The following is a 25,839-nucleotide window of genomic DNA, read 5'->3' as shown; positions in this document are numbered from 1 at the left end:
TGGTTAGAGCCAGTTTGCGCTGTTCTGTGAAGGGAGTAGTACATAGCCTTGTACTAGATCTACAGTTTCTTGGCAATTTTTCGCATGGAATAGCCTTCATTTCTCAGAACAAGAATAGACTGACGAGTTTCAGAAGAAAGTGCTTTGTTTCTGGCCATTTTGAGCCTGTAATTGAACCCACAAATGCTGATGCTCCAGACTCAACTAGTCTAAAGAAGGCCAGTTTAATCAGGACAACAGTTTTCAGCTGTGCTAACATAATTGCAAAAGGGTTTTCTAATAATCAATTAGCCTTTTAAAATGATAAACCTGGATTAGCTAACACAACGTGGCATTGGAACACAGGCGTGACGGTTGCTGATAATGGGCCTCTGTACGCCTATGTAGATATTCCATAAAAAATCTGCCATTTCCAGCTACAATAGTCTTTTACAACATTAACAATATCTACACTGTATTTCTGATCAATTTGATGTTATTTTAATGGACAGTGACCCGAAACATTTGAACGGTTGTGTACATTCTCTCTCTCTCTCTCTCTCTCTCTCTCTCTCTCTCTCTCTCTCTCTCTCTCTCTCACCCTTCCTCCCTCCCAAGTCCATTTGACAGTGGGGAGATGAGGCCAATCACCACTGCATCCAGCAGGCAGTCCATCCACAGCAGGAAGGGCTCGGTGTACAGCTGGATCCCTCCCAACACACCCAGCTTCACAGAGAAATACTTCATAGTGAGTGACCCAGACATAGCCTCGTCCCATACTGTATGTGCTATAGCCAACTCTTCTATCCTTCATTGTAATGCTATTGTATTCTATGACAATGAATGATAGAAGAGTTGATCACTTTGGAAATAATAACTGTATTTAATGCTTTCATGTGTTATCCTCTGGGATTGGGACTGTACAGGTGTTGGATCTTAATTTTACCCCTTTCGTCACAAGAGGAAAATAATACTCCAGCAGGAGGATTTGAATAGCTGAACAAATATTTAGAATCGCCACCAGGGGGCAGCCGGAAGAGATGTTTGTATACAATGCAGTACCGTACCTACATTGTAACTTCTGTAGGCTATGTGCAGGCTACAGCATGTCTTATGTGATTTCTTATGTGGATTATAATAAATGGACATATCTGTAGGGGCTAGATGTATTTTTAATTGGGGGACATCTGTATACTGTATGTTGAAGGCAAGCGATAGGCAGAATAAACTATTGTTTTTCTCAGTGCCTGTGTGGTCCAGTGGTTACAGTCACTGACCCTGGCACACATGTGTCAGGCACACATATTCCAGAATTGGCATTGGTTAGAATCTGGTCCAATGACTGATGGATGAATATCTATATTTTAGGCATTCATTCTGCATGGTTACCAGGTTAATTGTGTGTGGTTACAGGGTTAAAATAGAAACAACTCAAAGGTTAACAGTTTAGGTGTTAATTCCGAATGATTAAAGTTAGGGCTATTATTTGGGGAAGGCTTAAAACAAAATAATAAAAAATGTTTCGCCTATGTATCCATAGTATTTGCTAGAATAGTCTAAGCTACGCGCTCCATCTCTGAGCCTCATGAATTGCTGGGCAATATAGTGATCAGCCTGAGCATACGTGAGCCCCACAAGTTAATTTCGTTTATTTAAATTTTTCCTAGAAGTAAAACGAATAGTCTGATAATTTACACAAAGTGTCTCAGCTCAACGAAATCATCTTTGGATAGGTTCAAATGCATAAACATCTTGACAGCTTTACGAAAGTAAACATTAAAGCCACACAATATAGGCTTTCAATCCACACCAAAGATCAGAACTATATTGACAAATTATACATAACCTAATTATAAAACGTGGGCGAGCATCCATACTGCAGAAAAGTGTATTGTTCTACATTAGGCCTCCATCTGTCAATCAACAGATGGCCCAAATCAGCTCATCAACTCAGCCAGGGAAACACAGTAGCCTATTATCGGTTTTCACACCTTTCATTATGTGACAATGGATAGGGTAATGGATGGCCTCCAGAATATAGCCTTTTGGAATATAATCGAATTACAAGGGGGCTGTTGCAACCAACGATGGCACTAGATTATCGCCAGCTGATGTCTTGTTAAACCATCAATACGCGCTAAATTCACACACACAGCTGATCACGCATGGCCCGGAATCAAACCAACACCGACACAGTAGGCCTATACAGTATGTCCACTCTGGAGGCAGCAGCCCTAACAATTGAACTAAATTTTGACCTTATCATACACTTGACACTTGTATGTCGTAGCCTAGTGAAGACCAATATCTACCTTGTTTTATTAAGCTATAGAAAATGACGTTTGTTGATGTGTATGGCTGCATTTCAGGTTTAAAAAAATTAAAATTTGAATGTTGCAGTAATAGGACCTAGGCCTAGCGTTTGAGCGATCGAGAGAGAAAATAATTTTGATAGCAAGCCCTGATCCCAATGACTCGACTGCCCCCGCATGGAGAGAAAGGGAACTGGTATTTTTCAGAAAGGCCAAATGCAATATTTTATCAAATAATAAATAAATAAAAATGTTGATACCTAGGGGGGTGGTAATGTAGCTATTTTGATTTTGACTTTTAGGACCCCTGTAGGTATAAAAATATGTACAAAAAGTATGAGATAAAATATTGAATTTGTCCTTTACTGCTATAGCCCATAGAAACGCATTGAATAACACATTCATAAATAGCAAAACAAACAGTCAAAAAATAGGAATATGGTTTTGAAGAGTCTGTTCTATATCTATGAGATATAAGAAAGCTCAGGTAATATATAAAAACATTTGAGACACATTTAACCCCTTTTTCTGTTGACGCAAAACTACTTCCATACTTCCATTCATTTTTAAAAATCAGTACTGGGTTACCTTCAGACAAGTCCTGTGATACTTGTGAAAAACGGAGAACACCATCATGTTTGTGAGAGTCTCCCCTTTTCCTAGGCCTATAGGCTATAAAACATTTATAGCCATACATTATTTAATGAAAAGCAGTCAACATACACATTGTTTCACATTCTTTAGTAACAGACTCATAAACACAATCACACAATGGGTACAGCTTGGTTCACAGCATCCCCAGGAAACTCAAAGTATTGTAGCCTCATGCGGAAGTTGGCACATCGGCTGTACCGACTTCAGACGAGTCCCCATCGTGTTAATGAAAGTCTTATTTTTCCATAGAGGGGTCAAATTAGTTTGTAGGCCAAACCTTTCAGATGTTTTCGTGAGAAGACCGATTTTTGGGGGATTTCTCCTAGTCTGACAAACAGCGCTGTAGCTCTGCCACTTTCCACCGCAGATGCGGAAGGTGTACATAGGCAGATGTGGTGCATTGAGACGCAGCCCATACAAAAAAACAGCTATCACTAGCTTAAACAGACGGATTTTGATGGGGATTTTTTTATTATGTTACTTAGATTGCGTCAATAGACTTTTTTTTACACTATTAGGAAATAATTCCTTACAGGCAACTTCAGTTAGTGCAAATGGAGGAGACTGAAAAGAGAACATTGTCACGATTCCTGTGTTTTGTGGGGTGGCTTATGTTTAGTGCATTAAATTAGCACTACCACTGAACTCTCTGCTTCCTGCGCCTGACTTCGCACCCACTACACCCAGATCGTTACAAACATAAGCTTAAAGTATTTTGCTTCCTCTTTCAAAATATATTTTAGTGAATCGTGGATGACTCCGTCATTTGTAACACGTTTCTGTAAATTCGGGTGCGTCAATCGACTAGTAAGGATTAAGATTTGACATCTGTATCAATTAACTATATTAATTTTTGACCCCCCCAAAAAATAATACAAAAGTTGGCTATAGCACAAGAGTAGGCTAACCTACCTCTATTAGGCAGTCTCACACACTACTCTGTATGGTATGCCTGCACACTCCATGGTCCCTATCTGTTAAGTCTTACCAAAGAAAACCCTGTATTTTGTATATTTTATATACATATTTTGTATATTTGTATATTTTAATTAAATTATGGATTTTGCTCAACAAGCTGTAAAGGCTATTTTATTTGAGGAAATGTATTGTAATGTTTTGTAGGTTGGTGTTTTATTCTGTATTTGTTGGGCTTAGATGTTTTTCCAAGCATGTCTCCCATGTACCTGTGCAAATCCAGGAATCTGGAATGTGTCTCCAGTCCAGATGCCAGGCCTGGACGTATGAATGCAATACTTTTCACACCAAAATACTTTTGTTTTTCATGCTGTCTCTCTCCTTATCCTCCCTCTCTCTCTATACTCTTGAAAAAGGGTGCTACCTTGCATCATGAGGGTTATTTGTCTTATCCTTATGTAACAGTTAGCTTCCGTCCATCTCCTTGCTCCATCCTGGACCCTCTGAACACATTGACAAATGTCACCCAGGAAGCATCGTAACCTGTCATTTCACAAAAGCCGCAGCTCTGGCAAAGCAAGGAAAACAACTGCTTCTAGGTTTCAGAGTGGGTGACGTCATCGATTGAAAGTTACTAGCATGCACCACTAACAACCTAGCCATTTCACATTGGCTACACACATAGACTGCTTTCTGGTGCTATTTTCCATAGAGATCCTAATAATTCTATAGGTTTTTCCAAGAACTACCCTTCAAGTAGATCTCTAAAGAACCATTTTGAAACATGGCTAATATATCTGTGGTCTTCTATCTAGTCCATGGTACGACAGCTCCAGCACGACCCAGAGGGCTCCTTCTCCCTGGTGTCACGGGAGTCTCGAGGGGTGTCTCTACTCAGCTTCCTTGCTGACACCTCCCAGGCCCTCAACCCCACCCCCACGTACAGCCAAGGGGGCAGCCAGACCCAAATCAGCCTGACGGAGGACCTAGTCTCAGAGAGCAGCCCACCAGAAGAGAGGATGTCGAGGGGACTTCCAGGGACTTCTGAGACAGGGGACGAGTGGCCCCCGACCGACCCGGACACGGGCCTCTCCTCTCCCTCAACACCCGGGGAGACGAAGCGGGGGTCCCTGCTAGCCCAGCAGCAGCGGTACAGCACTCCGGACATCCTCAGGCAGAATGGAGGAGGCCCCAGCCCCAGTTCTAGCCCAAGTCCTGGTAGAGAGACAGACACTGAGACTGTTCCAATAAGGAGCAGCAAAGGGGAGCCAGGTGTGGAGGTGAGGCTGGGGTACGAGGACATTGAGGAGCAGGAGAAGGAGGCTCTAGCCAGGCCGGTGGTGACCAGTAACCAGCACAAGGCTCAGGCTCTGAGGATCAGTGCTCTGTTAGGGGAGCTGGAGTCGGCTCTACAGGGCCATGAGTGCAAAGAGAGAGAGCTGAGGACACTAGACAACCAGATCCTGCACCTCAACACCATCTTAAAAGTGAGTGCTTAGAGAATGCATTGACACATGCTGTAACCTTTTGAACCCCTTTAACCCTTGGAACCCCGACTTTCACTCTCCTAACAAATATTGTTTATGATATTCTAATCCCTGTGAAAAAGCACTTACAATAGAATGCATGGACAGAATGTTGAAGCCATTTACTGTAACACACTATCCCCTCCTAAAACAAAGTGCTGAATGAATTTAAGTTGGAACTAATCTGAGTTCACAGCAACTGATAGAGTTGTTTAATACATGAAGGTGTGTGTGTTTGTGTCTGTGTTCATGCAATCATGCTTGCGTGAATGTGTATGTGCTCATGCGTGCCTGTGTGTGTGTGTGTGTGTGCGCGCGTGTGTGTGTCTGCACATGTGTGTGTTACCCTCTCAGAATGACCTTTCCTTGCTGAAGAGCTCCTCTGCCAAAACACTGGCTGTGGAAGAGAAGGAGGTGCTGGAGAGTTTTGACTTCCTCTCCACAGACTTCAATGCTGATGAAGACGTCTCCTGTATGGGCAGCGTGCGCCTCAAAGACACAGGGTGGGTTGTGAAGAGTTTTCATGAACATACTCCCATTCAGCCATAGATGAGACTGTAGACAGTGGTGTAGTGGAGGGTATATGCAGGTATACGCCGTATAGCCTACCCACTTATTTTTCAATGGGCATTGCATATATTCACTTCTTAATCCCCATGATTCGTATCAAAGTAGTGTTGTGGAGGTATACACCGTATCAATTAATACGGTTGATGGAACATATCAGAATATTTCTTTTTTTTCACATTTTAGGCGCAGCAATGTGCATACAGTTGTAGGCCTATACGTGAAAATGTTCCAAAATGCAATGTGCGGGAAAACACTGTTCTAAAATGTGCACAGCACATGCAAACGGTTTCATGGACAGAGACCGAAATATCAATTTGAAATTGATTTGAATACAACTGACTAGGGGTATACCGAATGCCTTCAACTGAAATGTGTCTTCCGCATTTAACCCAACCACACTGAATCATAGAGGTGCGGGGGCCTGCCTTAATTGACATCCATGTCTTCGGCGCCCAGGGAACAGTGGGTTAATTGCCTTGCTCAGGGGCAGAGCGACATATTTTTACCTTGTCAGCTCAGGATTGGATCCAGCAACCTTTTTGTTTTTTTGCATAAACCCAGTTGCCATTTGTTTCGCAAACTCCATCTCATGTGCTACAGAAACACGGCTAACCAAACAACCATGCTAGGTGCCTGTGCACTTGAATGAAAGGGTAACTATACAATTTAAAAATAATAATCTAAGATTGTTCCCAGACCTCAAAAGTGGTCTCCTGGTTTGGTTTAAGCATTGTTATGCATTTTGTTGTGTTTTTATTTAAAAAAAAAGTGTGAGTATAAGAACAAAAACCTGAAAAAAAGGGAAAATTCTGAAACCTGTGAATTCTGCCTCAGTTGATAGCCTCATTTATCTTTTTCAATAGTAGGCCTGCTAGTAGTCTACTTTTACAGTACATATTGGTTTGGTCTGACAGTGAACGACCAATATGGGATTTATATTTGTAGGTTATTCACACGCCTTTCCTTTGCTGGGCGGGACATTTGGTACATTTTTGGCAAATTAGAATATACCCACTTCTCTAGGCACCACGACAGCACTGACTGTAGATGAGACTAGCAGAGTAGCTACATGGAGAAATCTCCAACCCGCCCCCTTGTGGATGTGTAGCGCTACTGAATATGTGATAGACCTAAACAAATATTAGAAATACATGACATAGAGTAGCATAAATCCATAATCCCCATTTCAATCATACACATTTGTGAAATGTGATTTTAATACTATCACATTATAATAATGTGGATTAATGTGTAGTCTGTGGACCACCCAACCTGAGATAATTAAGTACAGTAGGCCCACACTGTAGTATTTGGACCTACTGTAGTCCCTACTGTATTCCACTATGTCTCTTTCATCCAATATTTTCATGTCTCTTTCATCCAATAGAATCAGCTCATTTCAGGAAAGCACGCTGAGGAGCCTGGGGCTTTTCTATCAGGAAAGCCAATCACGAGACAAGCTAGATGTTGCCACGCTGACCACTGGGAACTATAGTCTGGACCATGCTCTGGAAACACACCTGGGCATCTGCACTCTACTGCTGGAGGTATGGGGCCTGTCCAATACTGTCAAACACAAGACGGCCATTTTGGTTGTTAATAGTCTGTGTTTAGTAGTCTGTATTTGTCCTTTCTCCTTAAGTGTGAGATCATGTATTTTTCACCGCAAATGTACAAGCATTGGATTGGTGTAAGCATGGTCCAGCAGTCATTTCTTTTTAAATCCAATGGGTAAGTGAACAAGTGCACTCTTCAGGGGAAAGGACAGAGACTTGGGACACAGGGAATAGTTTTAATTAAAAAACAAAGTAAATTGTAATAGAAGTAGTTATAACTGTGTAACTATGCAGCCTAAAATTGAAAGTGTGTAAACAGTGGCCCTGATTTACAGGCAATGAGGAGTTCAGAGTCAGCGCTAGTTCACAGGGACATTTTGGAAGAGATGTCACTCCAAGCAGAGGTACTTGAAAAAGTGAGCAGGTTGATGCTGGAGACGACAGACATGCTCTCTGTCAATAACAGTAAGTAGCCATATTTCTCTCTTAAATGCTTTGTTTTAGAGACTGGTTCAACTATAAAAAAAAAATTGGGGGGAAAATGACAAAAATAGCTTTGTATATGTCAGAGTTTGGGTTAGTAGCCAACAGAGCTGCTTCTGGACCATACATATGGCGAGGGTTCAAAAGCCTTGACAGTACCTTCAGTACAGGGTCGGCAGGTAGCCTAGTGGTTAGAGTGTTGGTCCAGTAACGAATCCCTGAGCTGACAAGGTAAAGGTGTACGCTCTTAATTTGATGACTCTGTTGTCGCAGACAGGAAATGCAAACTTGTAGTGTATGCAAGGTTTAAAAAGGTTTCTAAAGTTTGATTTACCCACCCCAAAAAATAGACCAACCCCTAAAATGTTTTAAATTAATTATTATCCATATCATAATTCACATTTCTTGTTGCTGCAGGATTATTTTCTTGCTGTGAGAAACTGGTCACATTAACATAGTACATCTGTATAACTCATCCTCTGATCTCCCCCTAGTTCTCCCAAAGGCCCAGAGACAGAGGGAGTTGCTGGTGTTTTGGGAGGAGTGTACAAGCCCTGAGTCGCCCCTCTGCTGCCCCACTGACACATTTGTCCAGACCCTAAGGAAACGCTACATCCACAAGGTCAAAGCCAAGCAGCCCGGCCAGCCAGACGCAGGTCAGCACCGTAGCACAACAGCTAACTCAATGGAAACAATAAGAGGGCATGGCTTCAGTATAGTTGCTAGCCTGGTTGCTAGTCTTTTACTGCTTTGGCCACCTAATTGTTGTCTTGGCAGGCCAAGGCGTATATAGTGTCATTGAATGCAGAGCAGGTAATCAGGCTAAAAGTGATATGTTCCAGTATTAGTCACAATATCAAATCTGTTGACTGACGCAAAATGTCCCAAACGGCAGCTGTCATCCTTTACCTCCGACTGCTCCTTTCGGTTTCGTTAAAACAGCTATGCCTAAGGTAGATAGAGGGGTCGTTCCATGAAAAGTGTGCCAACAGAGCCTGTCAAATGAATGTGTTGTGTTAGAGATTTCATGGTGCTAGTATCTAAACCAAAGCAGATCATTTTTAAATTGTTCTATATATCAGTTGGGTTCTCTAAGCTTCAATATGAGGTCATAAACCTAGCATGAATGTGCATCCTTGTAGCTGTGTGGACTAATATAGTCAAAATTGGGCAAGTTGAGCAAATTGAAGCAAGGCATTATCACTGGGATATGAGGTAACAACAGGGCCTGGCCTATGTTAAATGTGTAAATGTGTAAAAAAAATAAAGTACAAGGTATTTGTTACAGTAGGTGTTAAGCCTGTGTTAAAAGATGCTTAACATTATTAAAAGACAAACAAGCGATTGTGATTGTGTTGAATTGTGTTTTGGAAATAAAGATAGACATGGTTTTTAAAAAAGTAGTGGTAATATTTCATTCAGTACAGAAATTTGTAGGCAGCTTAACCACTTTTTTATGGACAAGCTGTTTTCAAAACTGTAATGTTTACATGAATTGAGATGTTTTTATTAAGTTCAACATAATTCTCTTTATGACGGAATGTTAAAATTGGTGAAATCAATATTTATTTATTTTTTACCAAGTTACTCTTCCCAAAAGGCACCAAATTGGTGGAATGACCTAGAGGCTAGCTGGTATTTGACTGTAGTGGGTCACTGATACATTGTGTCGTCTGCAGTGTTTGCGCAGCTGTTGCAGCAGATCCAAGCTAGCTGTCGGATGGTGCCTATGGCCCGCTACAGTCCACAGAGGGTCACAGTTTTCCAGCTCTCCACCTACCTGAGCCGCTGGAGCTTCACAGACCTGGGAGAACACATATCCCGCCTCTCCAGAGAAGGTATCCTGTCAGAGACTCTTTCACACTATCATGCTGACCTGACCTGAACCAAACTGTGCTGGCTTGGTTTACATGGCAAGAGGATCATTTACATGCCATCCAAACAAAGCTCCGGTGCTATACAAAAAAGTAGCAAAGATATAAAGAAAAAGAAGGGACATAGACACAACCGGCGACAACCTTCAACATTGAAATGTTGCTGTATCACCTCATTCAGTTCCATGCATTTGAGAAAATGTAACTACAGTATGTTAATCTTAGGACCATAATGGAAGACATACGGATTAACAGAACAGTCTTGAGTTGATCTTGAGGGTAGTGAGTATCATACATTTATTTATGCATATTTTAAAGCCCCCAAATCCTATCCATAGGAAACAATGGGGTTTTGTACAGGAAGCAGAGGCAAATACAATGTAGTAGACCACAGCAAAATAGATTGTCATAGATACAGATGAAGTCGGAAGTTTACATACACCTTKGCCAAATACATTTAAACTCAGTTTTTCACAATTCCTGAAATTTTATCCCAGTAAAAATGCCCTGCTTTAGGTAGGTTAGGATCACCACTTTATTTTAAGAATGTGAAATGTCAGAATAATAGTAAAGAGAATGACTTATTTCAACTTTTATTTCTTTCATCACATTCCCAGTGGGTCAGAAGTTTACATACACTCAATTAGTATTTGGTAGCATTGCCTTTAAATTGTTTAACTTGGGTCAAACATGTCGGGTAGCCTTCCACAAGCTTCCAACAATAAGTTGGGTGAATTTTGGCCCATTCCTCCTGACAGAGCTGGTGTAACTGAGTCAGGTTTGTAGGCCTCCTTGCTCACACACACTTTTTCAGTTCTGCCCACAAATTGTATATAGGATTGAGGTCAGGGCTTTGTGATGGCCACAAATACCTTGACTTTGTTGTCCTTAAGCCATTTTGCCACAACTTTGGAAGTATGCTTGGGGTCAACTTCCAGACTGATGTCTTGAGATGTTGCTTCAATATATCCACATGATTTTCCTCCCTCATGATGCCATCTATTTTGTGAAGTGCACCAGTCCCTCCTGCAGCAAAGCACCCCCACAACATGATGCTGCCACCCCCGTGCTTCACGGTTGGGATGGTGTTCTTCGGCTTGCAAGCTACTCCCTTTTTCCTCCAAATAATTATATTTGATGGTCATTATGGCCAAGCAGTTCTATTTTTGTTTCATCAGACCAGAGGACATTTCTCCATCTTTGTCCCCATGTGCAGTTGCAAACCTTAGTCTCACTTTTTTATGGCGGTTTTGGAGCAGTGGCTTCTTCCTTGCTGAGCGGCCTTTCAGGTTATGTCGATATAGGACTCCTTTTACTGTGGACTATATTGTATTAACAAGAAATTTGTGGAGTGGTTGAAAAATGAGTTTTAATGACTCCAACCTAAGTGTATGTAAACTTCCGACTTCAACTGTATTTTAGATCCAAGAGAACGTGAGAGTCCCAAAAACATTCCCAAGACATACTGTACATCTGGATGGAATCTGTCGACACTATTCCTATTCCATGTACACCAGAACTAAATGAAGTCATAAACTGAAGCATGTGGGTGCTCTAGGACATGAAAAGACCCATAGTGTGAAACAAAGGACAGGTTTCGTTAGTGGCCCCTACAGCTGTGTCTTCAGAAAGCCCAAGGGACAACCCACACCACACACTGAAAGATCCATACTACTGTAAATCTGCATGTGCAGAACGTGATGAGTTACCCGGTGAAGAATGCTGTAGAAAAGCTTAGATAATTGGGCATGTATGGTCTAGCCAGACCTGGGGTCAACTACTGTTTGAAATGCATTAGATGTGCTTGGTTTAGTGTGCCTGTTGCAATGTGGAACCAACAGAAAAGTCCCAAAAGTGCAAAACCATCCACCTGGCACTTCAGGCATGCTGAAGAAAGTGTTCAAAGTATTTCAAATAGTATTTGAACCCAGGTCTTGTCTGAGCTGCCACAGCAGCAGTTGGGAAACAGCCTAGAGTACTGTATTGGATTGAAGCCATTGTCACGTTCTGACCCTAGTTCTTTTGTTATTTCTTTATTTTAGTTGGTCAGGGCGTGAGTTGGGTGGGTTGTCTATGTTCGTTTTTCTATGTTGTGTTTTACGTTTGGCCTGGTATGGTTCTCAGAGGCAGGTGTCGTTAGTTGTCTCTGATTGAGAATCATACTTAGGTAGCCTTTTTCCACCTGTGTTTCGTGGGTGTTTGTTTCCTGTGTCTTTGTGTATGTCACCAGACAGGACTGTTTCGTTTCGGTTTATTCTCGTTTATCGTTATTTTGTTGTTTTGTTCGAGTATTTCGGTTTTCATTAAAAGGAATATGAATACTCACCACGCTGCAGTTTGGTCCTCCGATCCTTCCTACTACTCCTCCTCAGAAGCGGAGGAAGACGAGCATTACAGCCATGCATAATTTGTTTTATTATTGTACAATAGGCTATGCATTTTGACTGATAGGGGATGGTTCAGTCTTGTGTTTTTTATTGATAAGCCCTTTTGGGTTTCTGCTCAACATCTCAACATGTGTGTCCTTTATCTCTCTATCTATTTCCTTTCCAAATGTTGTTGTACAAATATTTAGCCTGTCTATACCCGCCTTACTGTTTCTGCATTCAACAATACCTACCGAGTTGTTCGGCAAATGAATGACAAGTTGTCTTTAAATCCACTTCAATCAATATAGATGAAGAGGAGGAGACAGGTTAAAACTTCTTATGGCTGCAATCCCGGTAACGGGATGATATGACAACAGCCAGTGAAAGTGCAGGGCGCCAAATTCAAAACAACAGAAATCTCATAATTAGAATTCCTCAGACATACATGTGTCTTATACCATTTTAAAGGTAATCTTGTTGTTAATCCCACCAAAGTGTCCAATTTCAAATATGCTTTTCAGCGAAAGCACCACAAACGATTATGTTAGGTCACCACCAAGCCACAGAATAAGCACAGCCATTTTCCCAGCCAAAGATAGCAGTCACAAAAAGCACAAATAGAGATCAAATTAATCACTAACCTTTGATGATCTTCATCAGATGACACTCATAGGACTTCATGTTACACAATACATGTATGTTTTGTTTGATAAAGTTCATATTTATATAAAAAAATCTGAGTTTACATTGACGTGTTACGTTCACTAGTTCCAAAAACATCCAGTGATGGCCACATCTTTTCAACAGAAATACTCATCATAAATGTAGATGATAATACAAGTTATACACATGGAATTATAGATATACCTCTCCTTAATGCAACCGCTGTGTCAGATTTCAAAAGAACTTTACGGAAAAAGCAAACCATGCAATAATCTGAGACGGCGCTCAGAACTATAGTCAAATTAGCCGCCATGTTGGAGTCAACAGAAACCAGAAATTACCTGATAAATATTCCCTTACCTTTGATCTTCATCAGAACACACTCCCAGGAATCCCAGGTCCACAATAAATGCTTGATTTGTTCGATAATGTCCGTTATTTATGTCCAATTAGCTACTTTGGTTTGCACGTTTGGTAAACAATTCCAAAGTCACAAAGCGTGTTCACTAAAACGTGACAATGTCCAAAAGTTCCGAAACAGTCAGTAGAAACATGTCAAACGATGTATTGAATCAATCTTTAGAATGTTGCTAACATAAATCTTGAATAACGTTCCAACCGGAGAATTACATTGACTTCAGATGAGCAATGGAACAGAGCTCCCTCTTATGTGAACGCGCATGGTGAAAGCATGGTCAGGTCTTGGCAGACTTGACTAATTCCTCTCTCATTCGCCCCCCCCCCCCCTTCACAGTAGAGGCATCAGACAAAGTTCTACAGACTGTTGACATCTAGTGGAAGCCGTAGGAAGTGCAAAATGACCCATATCCCACTGTGTATTCGATAGGCGATGAGTTGAAAACCTACAAACCTCATATTTCTCACTTCCTGGTTGGATTTCTTTATCAGGTTTTTACCTGCCATATGAGTTCTGTTATACTCACAGACATCATTCAAACAGTTTTAGAAACTTCAGAGTGTTTTCTATCCAATACTAATAATAATATGCATATATTAGCAACTGGGACTGAGGAGCAGGCAGTTTACTCTGGGCACCATTTCATCCAAGCTACTCAATACTGCCCCTGCAGCCATAAGAAGTTAACAGGTGACATAGGTAAGGGATTATAGCTTTCACCTGGATTCACCTGGCCAGTCTATGTCATGGAAAGAGAAGGTGTTCCTAATGTTTTATACACTCAGTCTATAGAAAGGTGAAAATAACTTACAATCTTTTGGTGTGTGTGTGTGTCAGTGTACCTGGTGTCTGCTCTGGATAGTCCTAAGAGGAGAAAGGCCTTGAAGAAGCTGAAAGGGAGGCGCATCGTCGAACTGCTGCCCCTGGGCTATACCCTCCAGCGCCTAGCCAGCCTCCAGACAGATGCCAACCACAAGGTGTCCCAGGCTGCCAGCAACTGTCTCTGCAGAGCCGTGGACTACAAGGCCTTCAGGACAAAGGTACGGATGAGGCCAATAGTTTTAATAGATCGGTGTAACTTTTAAGTCATTACCTGCTTGGTAACACTTTATATGACACCCAGTATCATAACACGTTATGACACGGTTATAACACTGTCATAACACATATATTTAGACCTGTTGTGACATATATTGAGTTATTTTAAGGCTGGTTATAACACCTACATAAGAGTGTGAAAACCTACAAAACCTACTACGGTAGTTATTTCAAGGCTGGTTATGACACCTACATAAGAGTGTCAAAACCCACAAAACCTACCACACAAGGCAAAACATTCCATTACACCATAGCCTACGTGTCAACAGTATGTTAATTTTAGATTTTTTTTACATTTTATTGACCTTATTAAATTATCTTTGTAATTGCGCACACATTGATGTCAGACATCCACCTACCCCAATGCTTTGTAGCTGATTACTGGGATGAATGCAGGAGCATATTTTAGGAGTAGGATGAGACATTGTTCTTTCGACTGATGACTGATATAATGGCATGTATGTGATAGGCCTATCTGGCCTATATGATTATGATGGTCATAATGCTTCTTGTCATTGTCAAAAGTGTATTTTCTTAGTCCAAGCATTTTCTACAAGTTATTTCAAATATGATGAAAAAAACATAACTGTAAATAATTCATTACAAGAACAAAGGATTTAAGAAACAAACTTTCAAATGGAAGGAAACTTCTTGGCAGGGAAAAAAACAAGTTGAATAAATGTGGGTTTTGACACTCTTATGTCCATGTCATAACCAGCCAAAACATAAAGCAATATATGTCACAACAGTTGTAAATATATGGGTCATGACAGTGTTATGACCCATTATGACAGGTTATGACAAGTTATATCAGCTGTTATGACAAATTATGACAGGATTATGACCGTGTCATAACGTCTTCTGGCACTGGGTGTCAAGTACAAGTTACAAAAAGCTTATAAATGTTTATAAATCCTTATTTGTTTAAAACCTCTGAAATGTAACTGCATATAATCTAAAATGTAATCCACATAATCCCAGAAAGTAATTATTTATCATGAGAGGACCATAAACAATAACTAGTAATGGGCTCCTGAGTGGCACTGCGGTCTAAGGCACTGCATCTCAGTGCAAGAGGCGTCACTACCGTCCCTGGTTCGAATCCGGACTGTATCTCATCTGGCCGTGATTGGGAATCCCATAGGGAGGCGCGCAATTGGCCCAGCATCGTCCAGGTTTGGCCAGGGTAGGCCATCATTGTAATAAGAATTTGTTCTTAACTGACTTGCCTAGTTAAATAAAGGTTACATTTAAAAAACGTAAAATTAAAATATTCCAAGAAAGGTTCAATTGTCACCTTTCTGGTAAAAAATAGTTATACATTTCTGAGGTGTAGTCACTTTTGAGGACACAAGCTGCAAGTACACAGAACAAATATGATAAAAATATGAAATATGAAACTATTCAACAAAAGTGTATGAATAACACTGAAATATATATATATATATGCTTTCTAAATGTAGTATAATCAAATTATAAAACCACTAACTATAAGATTTCACCTTATAACTGTAAAATATATATATTTGTATGTTTAGTGTTAGAACATTTGCATATTTTCTAAAGGTCAAAAGGTTTTGATCAAAATGTCTGCTGCCACTGCTATGAACATCACTCAGAGCTCTAGGTTCCTTCCTTCTAGATTGGCTTCCTGAACTCATTAGGAACGAGTCTTTCATCTCATATTAATCTTGTCCATCTATGACAAAGTGTTTTTTGTTTAGAATCTATTAATCATTTTAGATGATTAAAAATATAAATCGATCTCTGAAAGTGCTATAGTGATGAAACCACTCTCTCCTGCTGCGCTACGATGTAAGGATTGCAGGCATGTGCTTTGGAAGTGGCCGTGACATAGGGTTCAGCCAGGAGTTGAAGCGAATGAAACGGTAGGAGGGACATCCCAGCTTCAAGTGGTTTAAAATTTCACATCTTACGTCACACAGGCGGACAAAATATACTACTGTGTCCATGGGAACCAGGGCTATGCAAGCAATTTCGATCTACGGTGTCCACAGATCGATGTATAAGCAAAAATGTCGGTTGGAACCGGTACCAGAACCACATAGGTCTCCTGAACAGGGGACTTTACATCTAAGAGGATTTATTAAACGTTATAAATGCTAATGATTGTAATGCTTATGAATGTTTTATAAATAATGAAATACTAATTTCTTTACATTTATAAATTGTGTCATTATTCTCAGAGTCCTGGGATCCATAAGAAACAAATCCATTACCGAAGGACAACACAAGCATCTCATCCTAATATTTAGTCTTTACTGTAGCTGTAGTCTAGATCCATCATCCCTCTCTTGGTTGGGATGGTATTTATTACAATTGATTAAACTGAGACTCAGTGATACGAGCAGCAGTGCATATAATTGTCATAATGCTTTATTAGTGAAGTACTTCTAGGACCGGTTTTGCAGATACAGATCAAGCCTTGTCCAGGAGTAAAAAGCATTCAAAATGGAGATTCTCCATTGAAAGAGTTTTTTAGTCGAGGACTAGGTTTAATCTGAGTCTGGGAAACTGGAACATAAAGTAGTTTATGTCCTTGTAATTGTATTATCCTCCTAGGCTATCGTCTACTACACGGAAACCCTGAGGGACAGCAATGTCCAGCTCCAGCAGGCTGCCTGTCTGGCCCTCAAGTGTCTCAAAGTGAGTCCTCTTGGTGTGTGATGTCTTTGTGCTGAAGCCACAGGGTTTCACAAGGAGACAAACACAAATCCCAGAATACACAGATGATCTCTCCTCTGTCTGCCCACATGTTGCCATTCGCCACTCTGCGTCAACACACTCCATCTTATCCTGGACACGAATGCTGTAGATTACCAGCCCGTTGGCTGCCAATGCTATAATCCTGTTTGTTTTGGCCTGGCAGTTCTCTCTACCACCCTATTTCATTGGGACTTTTTGATGGCATATTTGAGGGAGCCACTCAAGTGGTAGACGTTTGGCCCTGCTTGAAAATAAAGACACCAAGCCAGTGTAAAGCTAAGGGTGTTTGTTCTTGAGATGTGTTGTGGTTGTTTTGAAGAGATGGCACCCTAGTGGTTTGGTTTATATAACATGCTTTGAACTCCTGTGTTTGGTAGGCGACTGAGAGCGTGGAGCAGGTGGCTGAGTTGTGGCGGTCGGCTGACGAGGACCTACGCAGCGCTGCTAGAGAGACTGTGCTATCATTTGGTAATCAGTCAGTCACATGGTGTTTTCATTAACCTGTTAATTTGCATGCAATTACTTGATTACATAATCATTTTAATAACCATCCTGTGTTCAATTGGGCTAGATTTCTACCTAAGATGCATCATTTTCTGAATTCCTATATTGTGTTCTTGAGTGAATGATAAGAAACCTGGGCCTATATCACAAATCCTCTAAGAGTGCTAATCTAGGATCAGGTCCCCACAGTTATCCATTATGATTTAAAAGGCAAAACTGATCTTAGGTCAACAATCGTACTCGGAGACGCTTTACAAATGTGAGCCTTGATTTTTCGTAGACCTGATGCATTTTTTTCTTCTTTTAGGTAAAAAGGGTCACCTTGCATTTCAGCGAATGGACAAGATTTATTGTGAGTTGCAAGATGAAGCATATCAGAACTTGGATACTGAAATCACAATCCTTTAAAGTTGAGAGAAAAGTCATATGAATGTACCCCCTCTCCCGGTTGGGCTGCCAAACTGCAGTGACTGGATCTGAGCCAGAGGAAAATTTAGAATAGGCCAACAGCAAAACATAATGGGCCATAATCCCTGTACATACTCAAATTGTACAGATGTACAAAGCAGTTGTCCTGACCTTAGTGTATGGGGCCTTAAACAGTCGCCCTGCTTCACATACAGGCAAAACCTGTATAATCATTAGATGCTCTGTATGATATAAAACACTTAAGATATTTATTCTATATTTTAGCAGTATCAATATGAAATGTACACAATACAAATAAAGTGGATACATGTACATATTCAAACCAAGCATTTTTGTGTTTATAAATGTTTCTGGAGTGTGACCAAAGTTTCAACCGGCAGGAACATGTTGGGAAGCATTAATTGGACAGGTAACTCTACAAATAACTCCTTGCCAAGACAAGACCAGCAAAGATTTATTGAAAAATTAGCTGTAAAATCTCCCTTTTAACAAAATACTCTCTCCCTGTGCATTACAGTGAAAAGCTCCATCTTTGTTTATTTACATCTATATGTAGAAATTACATTGGATGTAATTTCTAAATATACCACACTGACAGGTGTATAAAGGTATTAAAAAGCACAATGCACTAATTACAAACCAAAAAAGATTAGAACAGAATGACTAACAAAACCAAATGAACTATTTGCATTACAAACCTCCCACATATTGAATATATCCTATAAATAAAATTGGCAGCAACATTTTCATGAAAGAGCAAATCGAGACTGATGACCTAACCTCTTTTAATGGCAAACAATTTGTCATTAGCTACAGTAACAGAACATAATACAATTAACTTAAGTTTCGTTGTCAAAAGTTCTCAAAACCAGACCGGGCAAAATGTGAACAATTCGTGTGGTCTGTGGTTCGCTGTATAGCCAGCTGCAAAATGGTGAACTTTCCCTGATAGGTATCACACCGTGCTGGAGTTAAAAATAATCCAAAACATTTTGATTAAGAGCTCATTAGCTTTTCCAGCAGTTTCTTTATGGCCCAACCGAAAATAATAAATGTTAATATCCCTCCAGCAGCAGCAGACAGCATTAGTATACTGTACTTCACATTTCAATGACTACATTTACAAAACTTTACAAAAGCAAACTTTTGTCTTTTCAAATATTGTGATTCTGTGAAATCTCAAAAATCAGATCTTTGTTCTTTCAGCAAATATGTATCTTCATTTTTCTGTCTTGGGCATGGGGTTCTTCGCTTTCTCAAATGCAGATAGTGGGCAACTGATAACACTTGGAAGTCGATATGAAGCCTAGAAGAACTGAGAAAACAAGGCCACAGCATCATGCTCAGTTCGATAACACCTTCAGAGGGTGAACTTTATTAAATGAAAAGCAGTAGTAGCATTTGAACTCTGCAGAAGTGACATACAGTGCCTTCAGAAAGTATTCATACCCCGTGACTTTTTCCCCATTTTGTTGTTACAGCACAAATAAAAAAGTACATTAAATGTAAAAAAAAGTGTGTCACCGGCCTACATACAATAGTAAAAATGTGCTTAACAAGTCACATACGTTGCATGGACTGTATGCAATAATATTGTTTAACATGATTTTTTGAATGACTACCTCATCTCTGTACCCCACGTATACAGATAATTGTAAGGTCATTCAGTCGAGCAGTGAATTTCAAAACATAATCAACCACAAAGACCAGGGAGGTTTTCCAATGCCTCGCAAAGGGCACCTATTGGTAGATGGGTAAAAATGAAATAAAAAGCAGAAATTGAATATCCCTTTCAGCATGGCGAAGTTATTAATTACACGTCGGATGGTGTATCAATACACCCAATCACTACAGAGATACAGGCATCCTTCCTAACTCAGGTTGCCGGAGAGGAAGGAAACCGCTCAAATATGTCTCCATGAGCCATTGACTTTAAGAGTTTAATGGCTGTGATAAGAGAAAACATTGTAGTTATGCCACAATACTAATCTAATTGAAGGAAGGAAGCCTGTACAGAATACAAATATTCCAAAACATCTGTCATGTTTGCAACAAGGCACTAGAAGTTCATCTGCAAAAAAATTGGCAAAGCAATTAACTGTTTGTCTTGAATACAAAGTGTAATGTTTGGGGCAAATCCAATATAAAACATTACTGAGTACCACTCTCCATATTTTCAAGCATAGTGGCTGCATCATGTTATGGGTATGCTTGTAATCGTTAAGGACTGGAGAGTTTTTCCCGATAAAAAAGAGGCAAAAAAGCACAGGCAAAATTCTAGAGGAAGACCTGGTTCAGTCTGCTTTCCACCAGACACTGGGAGATTAATTCAACTTTCAGCAGGACAATAACCTAAAACACAAGGCCAAATCTACACTGGAATAGCCTACCAAGAAGACAGTGAATGTTTCCGAGTGGCAGAGTTACAGTTCGGACTTAAATCTACTTGAAAATCTATGACAAGACCTGGAAATGGTTGTCTAGCAATGATCAACAACTAACATGAAATCGCTTGAAGAATTTTGAAAATAATTATGGGCAAATATTGCACAATCCAGGTGTGGAAAGATCTTAGAGACTGACACAGAAAGACTAACAGCTGTAATCGCTGCCAACCGTGCTTCTACAAAGTATTGACTCAGGGCTGTGAATACTTATGTAAATGAGATATTTCTGTATTTAATTAGCAAAAATTTCTAAAAACATGTTCTAACTGTCATTAAGGGGTATTGTGTGTAGATGGGTGAGATTTTATTTATTTCATAAATTTTGAATTCAGGCTGTAATACAACAAAATGTGGAGTAAGTGAAGCTGTATGAATATTTTCTAAAGGCACTCTAGATAACAGGTTCACATCACTCGCCTTCTCTTGACGTCCAAAGCTCAACAGGGAGGCAGGATTTTCATGTTCACCTTCCTGCTACTATACTGATAGTCAGCATTTTCACACCAACACATTTGATTTCTAACCTTTGGAAACTTTCAGATTTCTGTAATTAAAACATATGTATTAACACGACTTTTGAAAACTCTAAAAGGCAACCCATGCAAACGTTTAGATCCAATGAGGCCAGGGTAGGCGACGTTCACTGAAAACCAGGGGAAAAAGGCAGGGGTGGAGGGCAGTAGTGAGGAGGGTAGGGTAGGCTATTCTCTGGGAAGTGTACACATGCCCACACATTTAAAAGCATTGGATTGGTGTATGCATGGGGGAGTAACCATATTTCATACACCAGTCAATTCCTTTTAAATCCATTAAGAGAAGTGAACAAGTGCACACTAAGGGCAGAGGGGTTGAGAATCGGGATGAAGTCTATGTTTCTCCACATCGACAGTGTCGGGTGGGAGATTTTATTCACAGCCTAGATACAGATTGTCCAGGATCCATCTGCGCATCATGTCAGGGGGAATCCTCTTAGGTGCCCACAATGCTGGGGTCGTGTGCACAATCTGGTAGTGCGGAGTCATGGCAGTGGTACAGAAAACAGTTCCCCCAGCAGCTGTAGCAGATGAAAAACAGAGCTGCCAGGAACACTAAGGCACAAATGGTACATGGCTTCCTCTCCAGCAGGAAGCTGAGCAGGTAGAAGCCCATGAACATTGAGTGGTTGAACCATAAAGCCGGGTTCAGAGGTTTCGGGATGAGGAGAACCGGGAGCAACCACTGAAGGCAGTACATTGTCTTTGAGGGGAAGGCAAATACACACCAAGCTCAATCAGGTGGCCACAACGCTGGGTGGAATGACACAGTGGGGTTTCCTAACCATCGCAGTTGTGACTTCGGAGTAGGTTGTAATCTGTTACCTTCAGGTCAGGCCTAAAAGGAGAGCATACAATAAATAAAAAAGGTGCAGAAACACAACACAAGCCATCAGTTTCTCTTTGACATGACAATGAAGAAAGTTCAGCATAGTGTAGCTATTGGTAGGGTCTTAGGTGACGCTACAAAAAATGGACACAGAATTCTACAAAGAAAATGCAGGAAAATCTTATTGCCAATAATGTGGTTGTCAAAATACATAAATCATTTGAAAACAATGTGGCAGTTGTCACCCATGTCTAAAAATCCCAATACTGTACGTTACGATATTTACGCGATATGAGTCCAAATGTAAAGCATGTGCTGTGCTAACGTTCAAATCTGTGGGACAGCCCTTTTTGCAAAACCGGTGTGTTCATATTTGCTCTTTGTGATTGGTATTCCTCAACTTATCAAAGTAAGATCGATGTGACATTTGAAGTATGGGAAAGTCCTCAGGGTGTTGCATGGTCTTAGGACGTCTTTTGACTGAAATATAAGGTGAAATGTTTTTTCCTTCGTTTCAGAAGTTTTCAGATACAAAAAAATAGCAGGTAACAAAGTAGAACTTCGTAGCTACTTTTTGATGTATGGTTGTCAGGGATTGGTCCATGCCGTTCACTGAGGCAACGAGCCGGGTGAGAGGCAGTGCTGCACAGCATTGACTGTTTTGTGCCAGCTGTACATTTTTGGATTGATGGTTTTATTCTTTCAAGTAAAAACTACCAGAATTCAGTGGCTAAATACCAGTGAATTGAAAATGGGTCAAATATCTCTTTCGGTGCAGCTGGCTAGCAGGTACCCCACTGTTTCTTCTGAGCCTATGCTAATTGCAGTTTATCCTTCCTTCAAACTCATCAACGCCAAAAATAACATTACAATGTAACCCTGCTAATGTGTAGGCATACCTTTGAAGTAGGGCTGACCCCAATTAGTCAGTCGATAGGCTGCTGGTAGACTGGGATTTTTTTGTAGAGCCGTAGCTAGATATATACAGTACCAGTGAAAAGTTTGGACATCAAAACTATGAAATAACACTTATGCAATCATGTAGTAATTTTTTAAATATTTTTATTCAACAAATAAAAATATATTTTATATTTGAGATGCTTCAAAGTAGCCACCCTTTGCCTTGGTCAAAACGTGTTTAATTTAAGAAACCAGACAGGTGTTTGGTGCCATTATTGACTCATGATTAACATTGATCTGTCTGCGACCTTTTTGATCTTTTCCGATAACTTGAAAATAAGCTCTAAGCAAAGTACTACCCTCATGAAATGAAGTGTTCCTGAGAAGATTTTCTACAACGAAGTAACGTTACAACACCAGAACTAGGCTGGACAATAGAACGAGTCAAAACTCACTAAAGGCTGGAAAAATGGCCAAAGAACATTGGCTGAGCTTGGAACAAAAGGCCATAGAAAACGAATTGAAACAAACCTCCGCAGAGCCCCTTCTGACTGAAGTGATGCTTAGAATTCCATTTCCCCTAAATGGCAAAAAAAATGTATTCCTTTCCATTTTACCACTACAATCTGTTCTTAGGACGGAACTGAAAAAAAAAAAAATTGTGTAGAAAGTAAACAACCACACCTTGATGGTGTCAACTGAGCTTATGTCTGCGTAATGAGGAAGTAGGGAAAGAATAAACGGACTATTTCTGGCCTAGTGATCAACGACTACCGAGCTCGCTGCGCAGACTTACTTTATTACAAAGAGGAGATTGTCCTGACTAAAATGGTGTCTGACTTATACTCTAAATATACACATTGTGAGATATTTGGCGAAATAGACAGTCATACCCCTATTTGCTCTATAGGAAACAATGGGACGACATCAGGATTCCATGAGAAAAAATATAATTTTTAACTACCAGAAATGGATCGCAGCATACTAGGCTACCTACATTTACATCATTAGAAAGAATAGATTATCTTGAATTAAACGGTGTAGAACTTCAAAACACATCAATTGAGTTATTTGGCGAAATACAGACATTGCCATTATGTTGGGGAAATAGGGATGTCTAAAAAGCGCTGTCTTTTATTTAACCAGCTTACTATTTATCTGCTACCATTTGCCTTTGTGTTCTACATTTTTTTGTTTGAACTAGCAATAAATTCACTTCTCATTATTCACTGGTCTAATTCTTTGATAGCATGGCATGGCTGGCAGCACACTTCTGAAAACTAATGGCTCAGCAAAGCAAAGGCTCTTAAAATCTCAATCTCTACGGGATCGGTGTCTCCCCCATGGGACGGTTGAGCGAACATAGGCTAATGTGATTTAGCACAAAAAAAAATCCCAGGACAGACATGTCTGATATGGGCAGACAGCTTAAATTCTTGATAATCTAATGGCACTGTCCAATTTACAATAGCTATTACAGTGAAAGAATACCATGTTATTGTTTGAGAGTGCACAATTATGAACTTGAAAATGTATTAATAAACCAATTAGGTACATTTGGGCAGTCCTGATACAACATTATGAACAGATGGTTCCTTGGATCAGCCGAAAACTTTGCACATACACTGCTGCCATCTAGTGGCCAAAATCTACATTTCACCTGGGCTGGAATAATAAATTAATGCCTTTCTCTTGCATTTCAAAGATGGTAAAGAAAAAAAATGCTAAAAGTTTTTTTCTTTGTATTATATTTTACCAGATCTAATGTGTTATATTCTCCTAGAGTAATTTCACATTTCCAAAAACTTCAACTTCAGAGTTTCCTTTCAAATGGTATCAAGAATATGCATATCCTTGCTTCAGGTCCTGAGCTACAGACAGATTCGGTTACGTAATTTTAGGCAAAAATTGAAAAAAAGGGTCCAATCCTTAAGAGGTCTTATGAATTCCTGAGATCAGTCTCAAACCTGCCCCACCTATCCCAGCCAATTGCTGGACTTTCACATGGAGGTTACTGGGTCACACCCAGTTCAAACCACATTTGAAAAATACAAATAAATGTGGCTTGACTATCAAGTGTTCTGCTTTGCAATAATACATATAATAAAATAACTAATAACAAAGAAACAGCTTAAACGCTTATAGGTTTTCATAAAAAAAAGATAAAATGCTATTTAGTACTATAATGGTATTTACTAACATTGTATTACTAAAATAGTTTCAAAGGTGTTCTAGGCTACCCTACCAAAGAATTAGGGTTAAGGCTAAAATGGGTTACACCTATTGTTAGGGATTAGGGCTAAAATAGGTTATACCTATTGTTAGGGGTTTGGGCTAAAGTAGGTTATACCTGGGGTTAAGGCTAAAATAGGTTATATGTAGGTTTAGTTAAGGCAAAAAAAAAATTGGGTTTATAGCTCTCTTGCTCCTCCCTGTGGCCTTCTGTGGGTTCCATATAACTCATTCGCGACACTTGCTGGGCCATAATCAACTGCGTCAGAGCTACAAATCAATGAGCTAGACCTATCCATTTGGTGGGGGCGCTCAAGATGGCGGCATGAGAGGGTGTAACATTTCAAACTGAGGAACAATTTTAGGGTTTTCTCACAAAGTTTTAGACTGCAGTTGCAATTTGTTTTTTTCACCCAAAAAAATGTATAAGAATACAATGTAGCTATTCTGAATAATTTTGTAATTAATCAAACCATTGAAACATATTTGACAATTTCCAACGAACAAGCTAGCTATCGAAAAGTTTCAGCGTGTGTAGTTAAGTTAGCCTGCTAACGTCTTCATAGCTAGTAGCATCGAAACAGGACATGACCAAACTGTTGCTGAGATAATGGATGTTGAAACTTCCAAGGAGAAAAGAGGCATTGTTGAAACTCACTCATATACTTTCAGTATAAAAAAGGGGGGTGAATGCGATTCATATCCGAATACACCAACCAAGGAGCAACTTCCAAAGAAGCTGAGAAGTGAACCATCAATGAGCCAGCTACAGGACAACATCGTCCGCATCCTCACGGCTAAAATCAAAGAGAGCGCAGATG

At 40.1% G+C, this 25,839-nt stretch overlaps 2 protein-coding genes across 4 annotated transcripts in view; one reads left to right on the top strand and one right to left on the bottom strand.

Annotated features, from left to right (window-relative positions):
- Positions 1-18,399, top strand: part of ripor3 (RIPOR family member 3) — a 57,762-nt gene extending 39,363 nt beyond the window's left edge. For both annotated transcript variants that reach the window (XM_023983700.2, XM_023983692.2), the window contains exons 12-22: positions 598-727; positions 4,676-5,347; positions 5,741-5,889; positions 7,344-7,503; positions 7,848-7,977; positions 8,490-8,651; positions 9,675-9,833; positions 14,157-14,359; positions 17,001-17,084; positions 17,522-17,612; positions 17,956-18,399. In XM_023983700.2, coding sequence (XP_023839468.1) covers positions 598-727; positions 4,676-5,347; positions 5,741-5,889; positions 7,344-7,503; positions 7,848-7,977; positions 8,490-8,651; positions 9,675-9,833; positions 14,157-14,359; positions 17,001-17,084; positions 17,522-17,612; positions 17,956-18,056 — 2,041 coding nt within the window. In that variant the 3' untranslated portion in view covers positions 18,057-18,399. The remainder of the gene's footprint in view (positions 1-597; positions 728-4,675; positions 5,348-5,740; positions 5,890-7,343; positions 7,504-7,847; positions 7,978-8,489; positions 8,652-9,674; positions 9,834-14,156; positions 14,360-17,000; positions 17,085-17,521; positions 17,613-17,955) is intronic.
- Positions 18,400-19,419: 1,020 nt separating this feature from the next.
- LOC111961440 (apoptosis inducing factor BLCAP) overlaps positions 19,420-25,839 on the bottom strand; it is a 14,293-nt gene continuing 7,873 nt past the window's right edge. For both annotated transcript variants that reach the window (XR_011480190.1, XM_023983712.2), the window contains exon 2: positions 19,420-21,895. Coding sequence is in view for 1 of the 2 variants with exons in the window: in XM_023983712.2 (XP_023839480.1) it covers positions 21,494-21,757 (264 nt within the window). In the remaining variant the exon portion in view is untranslated. The remainder of the gene's footprint in view (positions 21,896-25,839) is intronic.

This window comes from Salvelinus sp. IW2-2015, linkage group LG1 (assembly GCF_002910315.2).
Source record: "Salvelinus sp. IW2-2015 linkage group LG1, ASM291031v2, whole genome shotgun sequence".
Taxonomy (NCBI): domain Eukaryota; kingdom Metazoa; phylum Chordata; class Actinopteri; order Salmoniformes; family Salmonidae; genus Salvelinus; species Salvelinus sp. IW2-2015.
The sequence above is the reverse complement of the archived record's forward strand: the minus strand, read 5'-3'. Positions and strand labels throughout refer to the sequence as shown.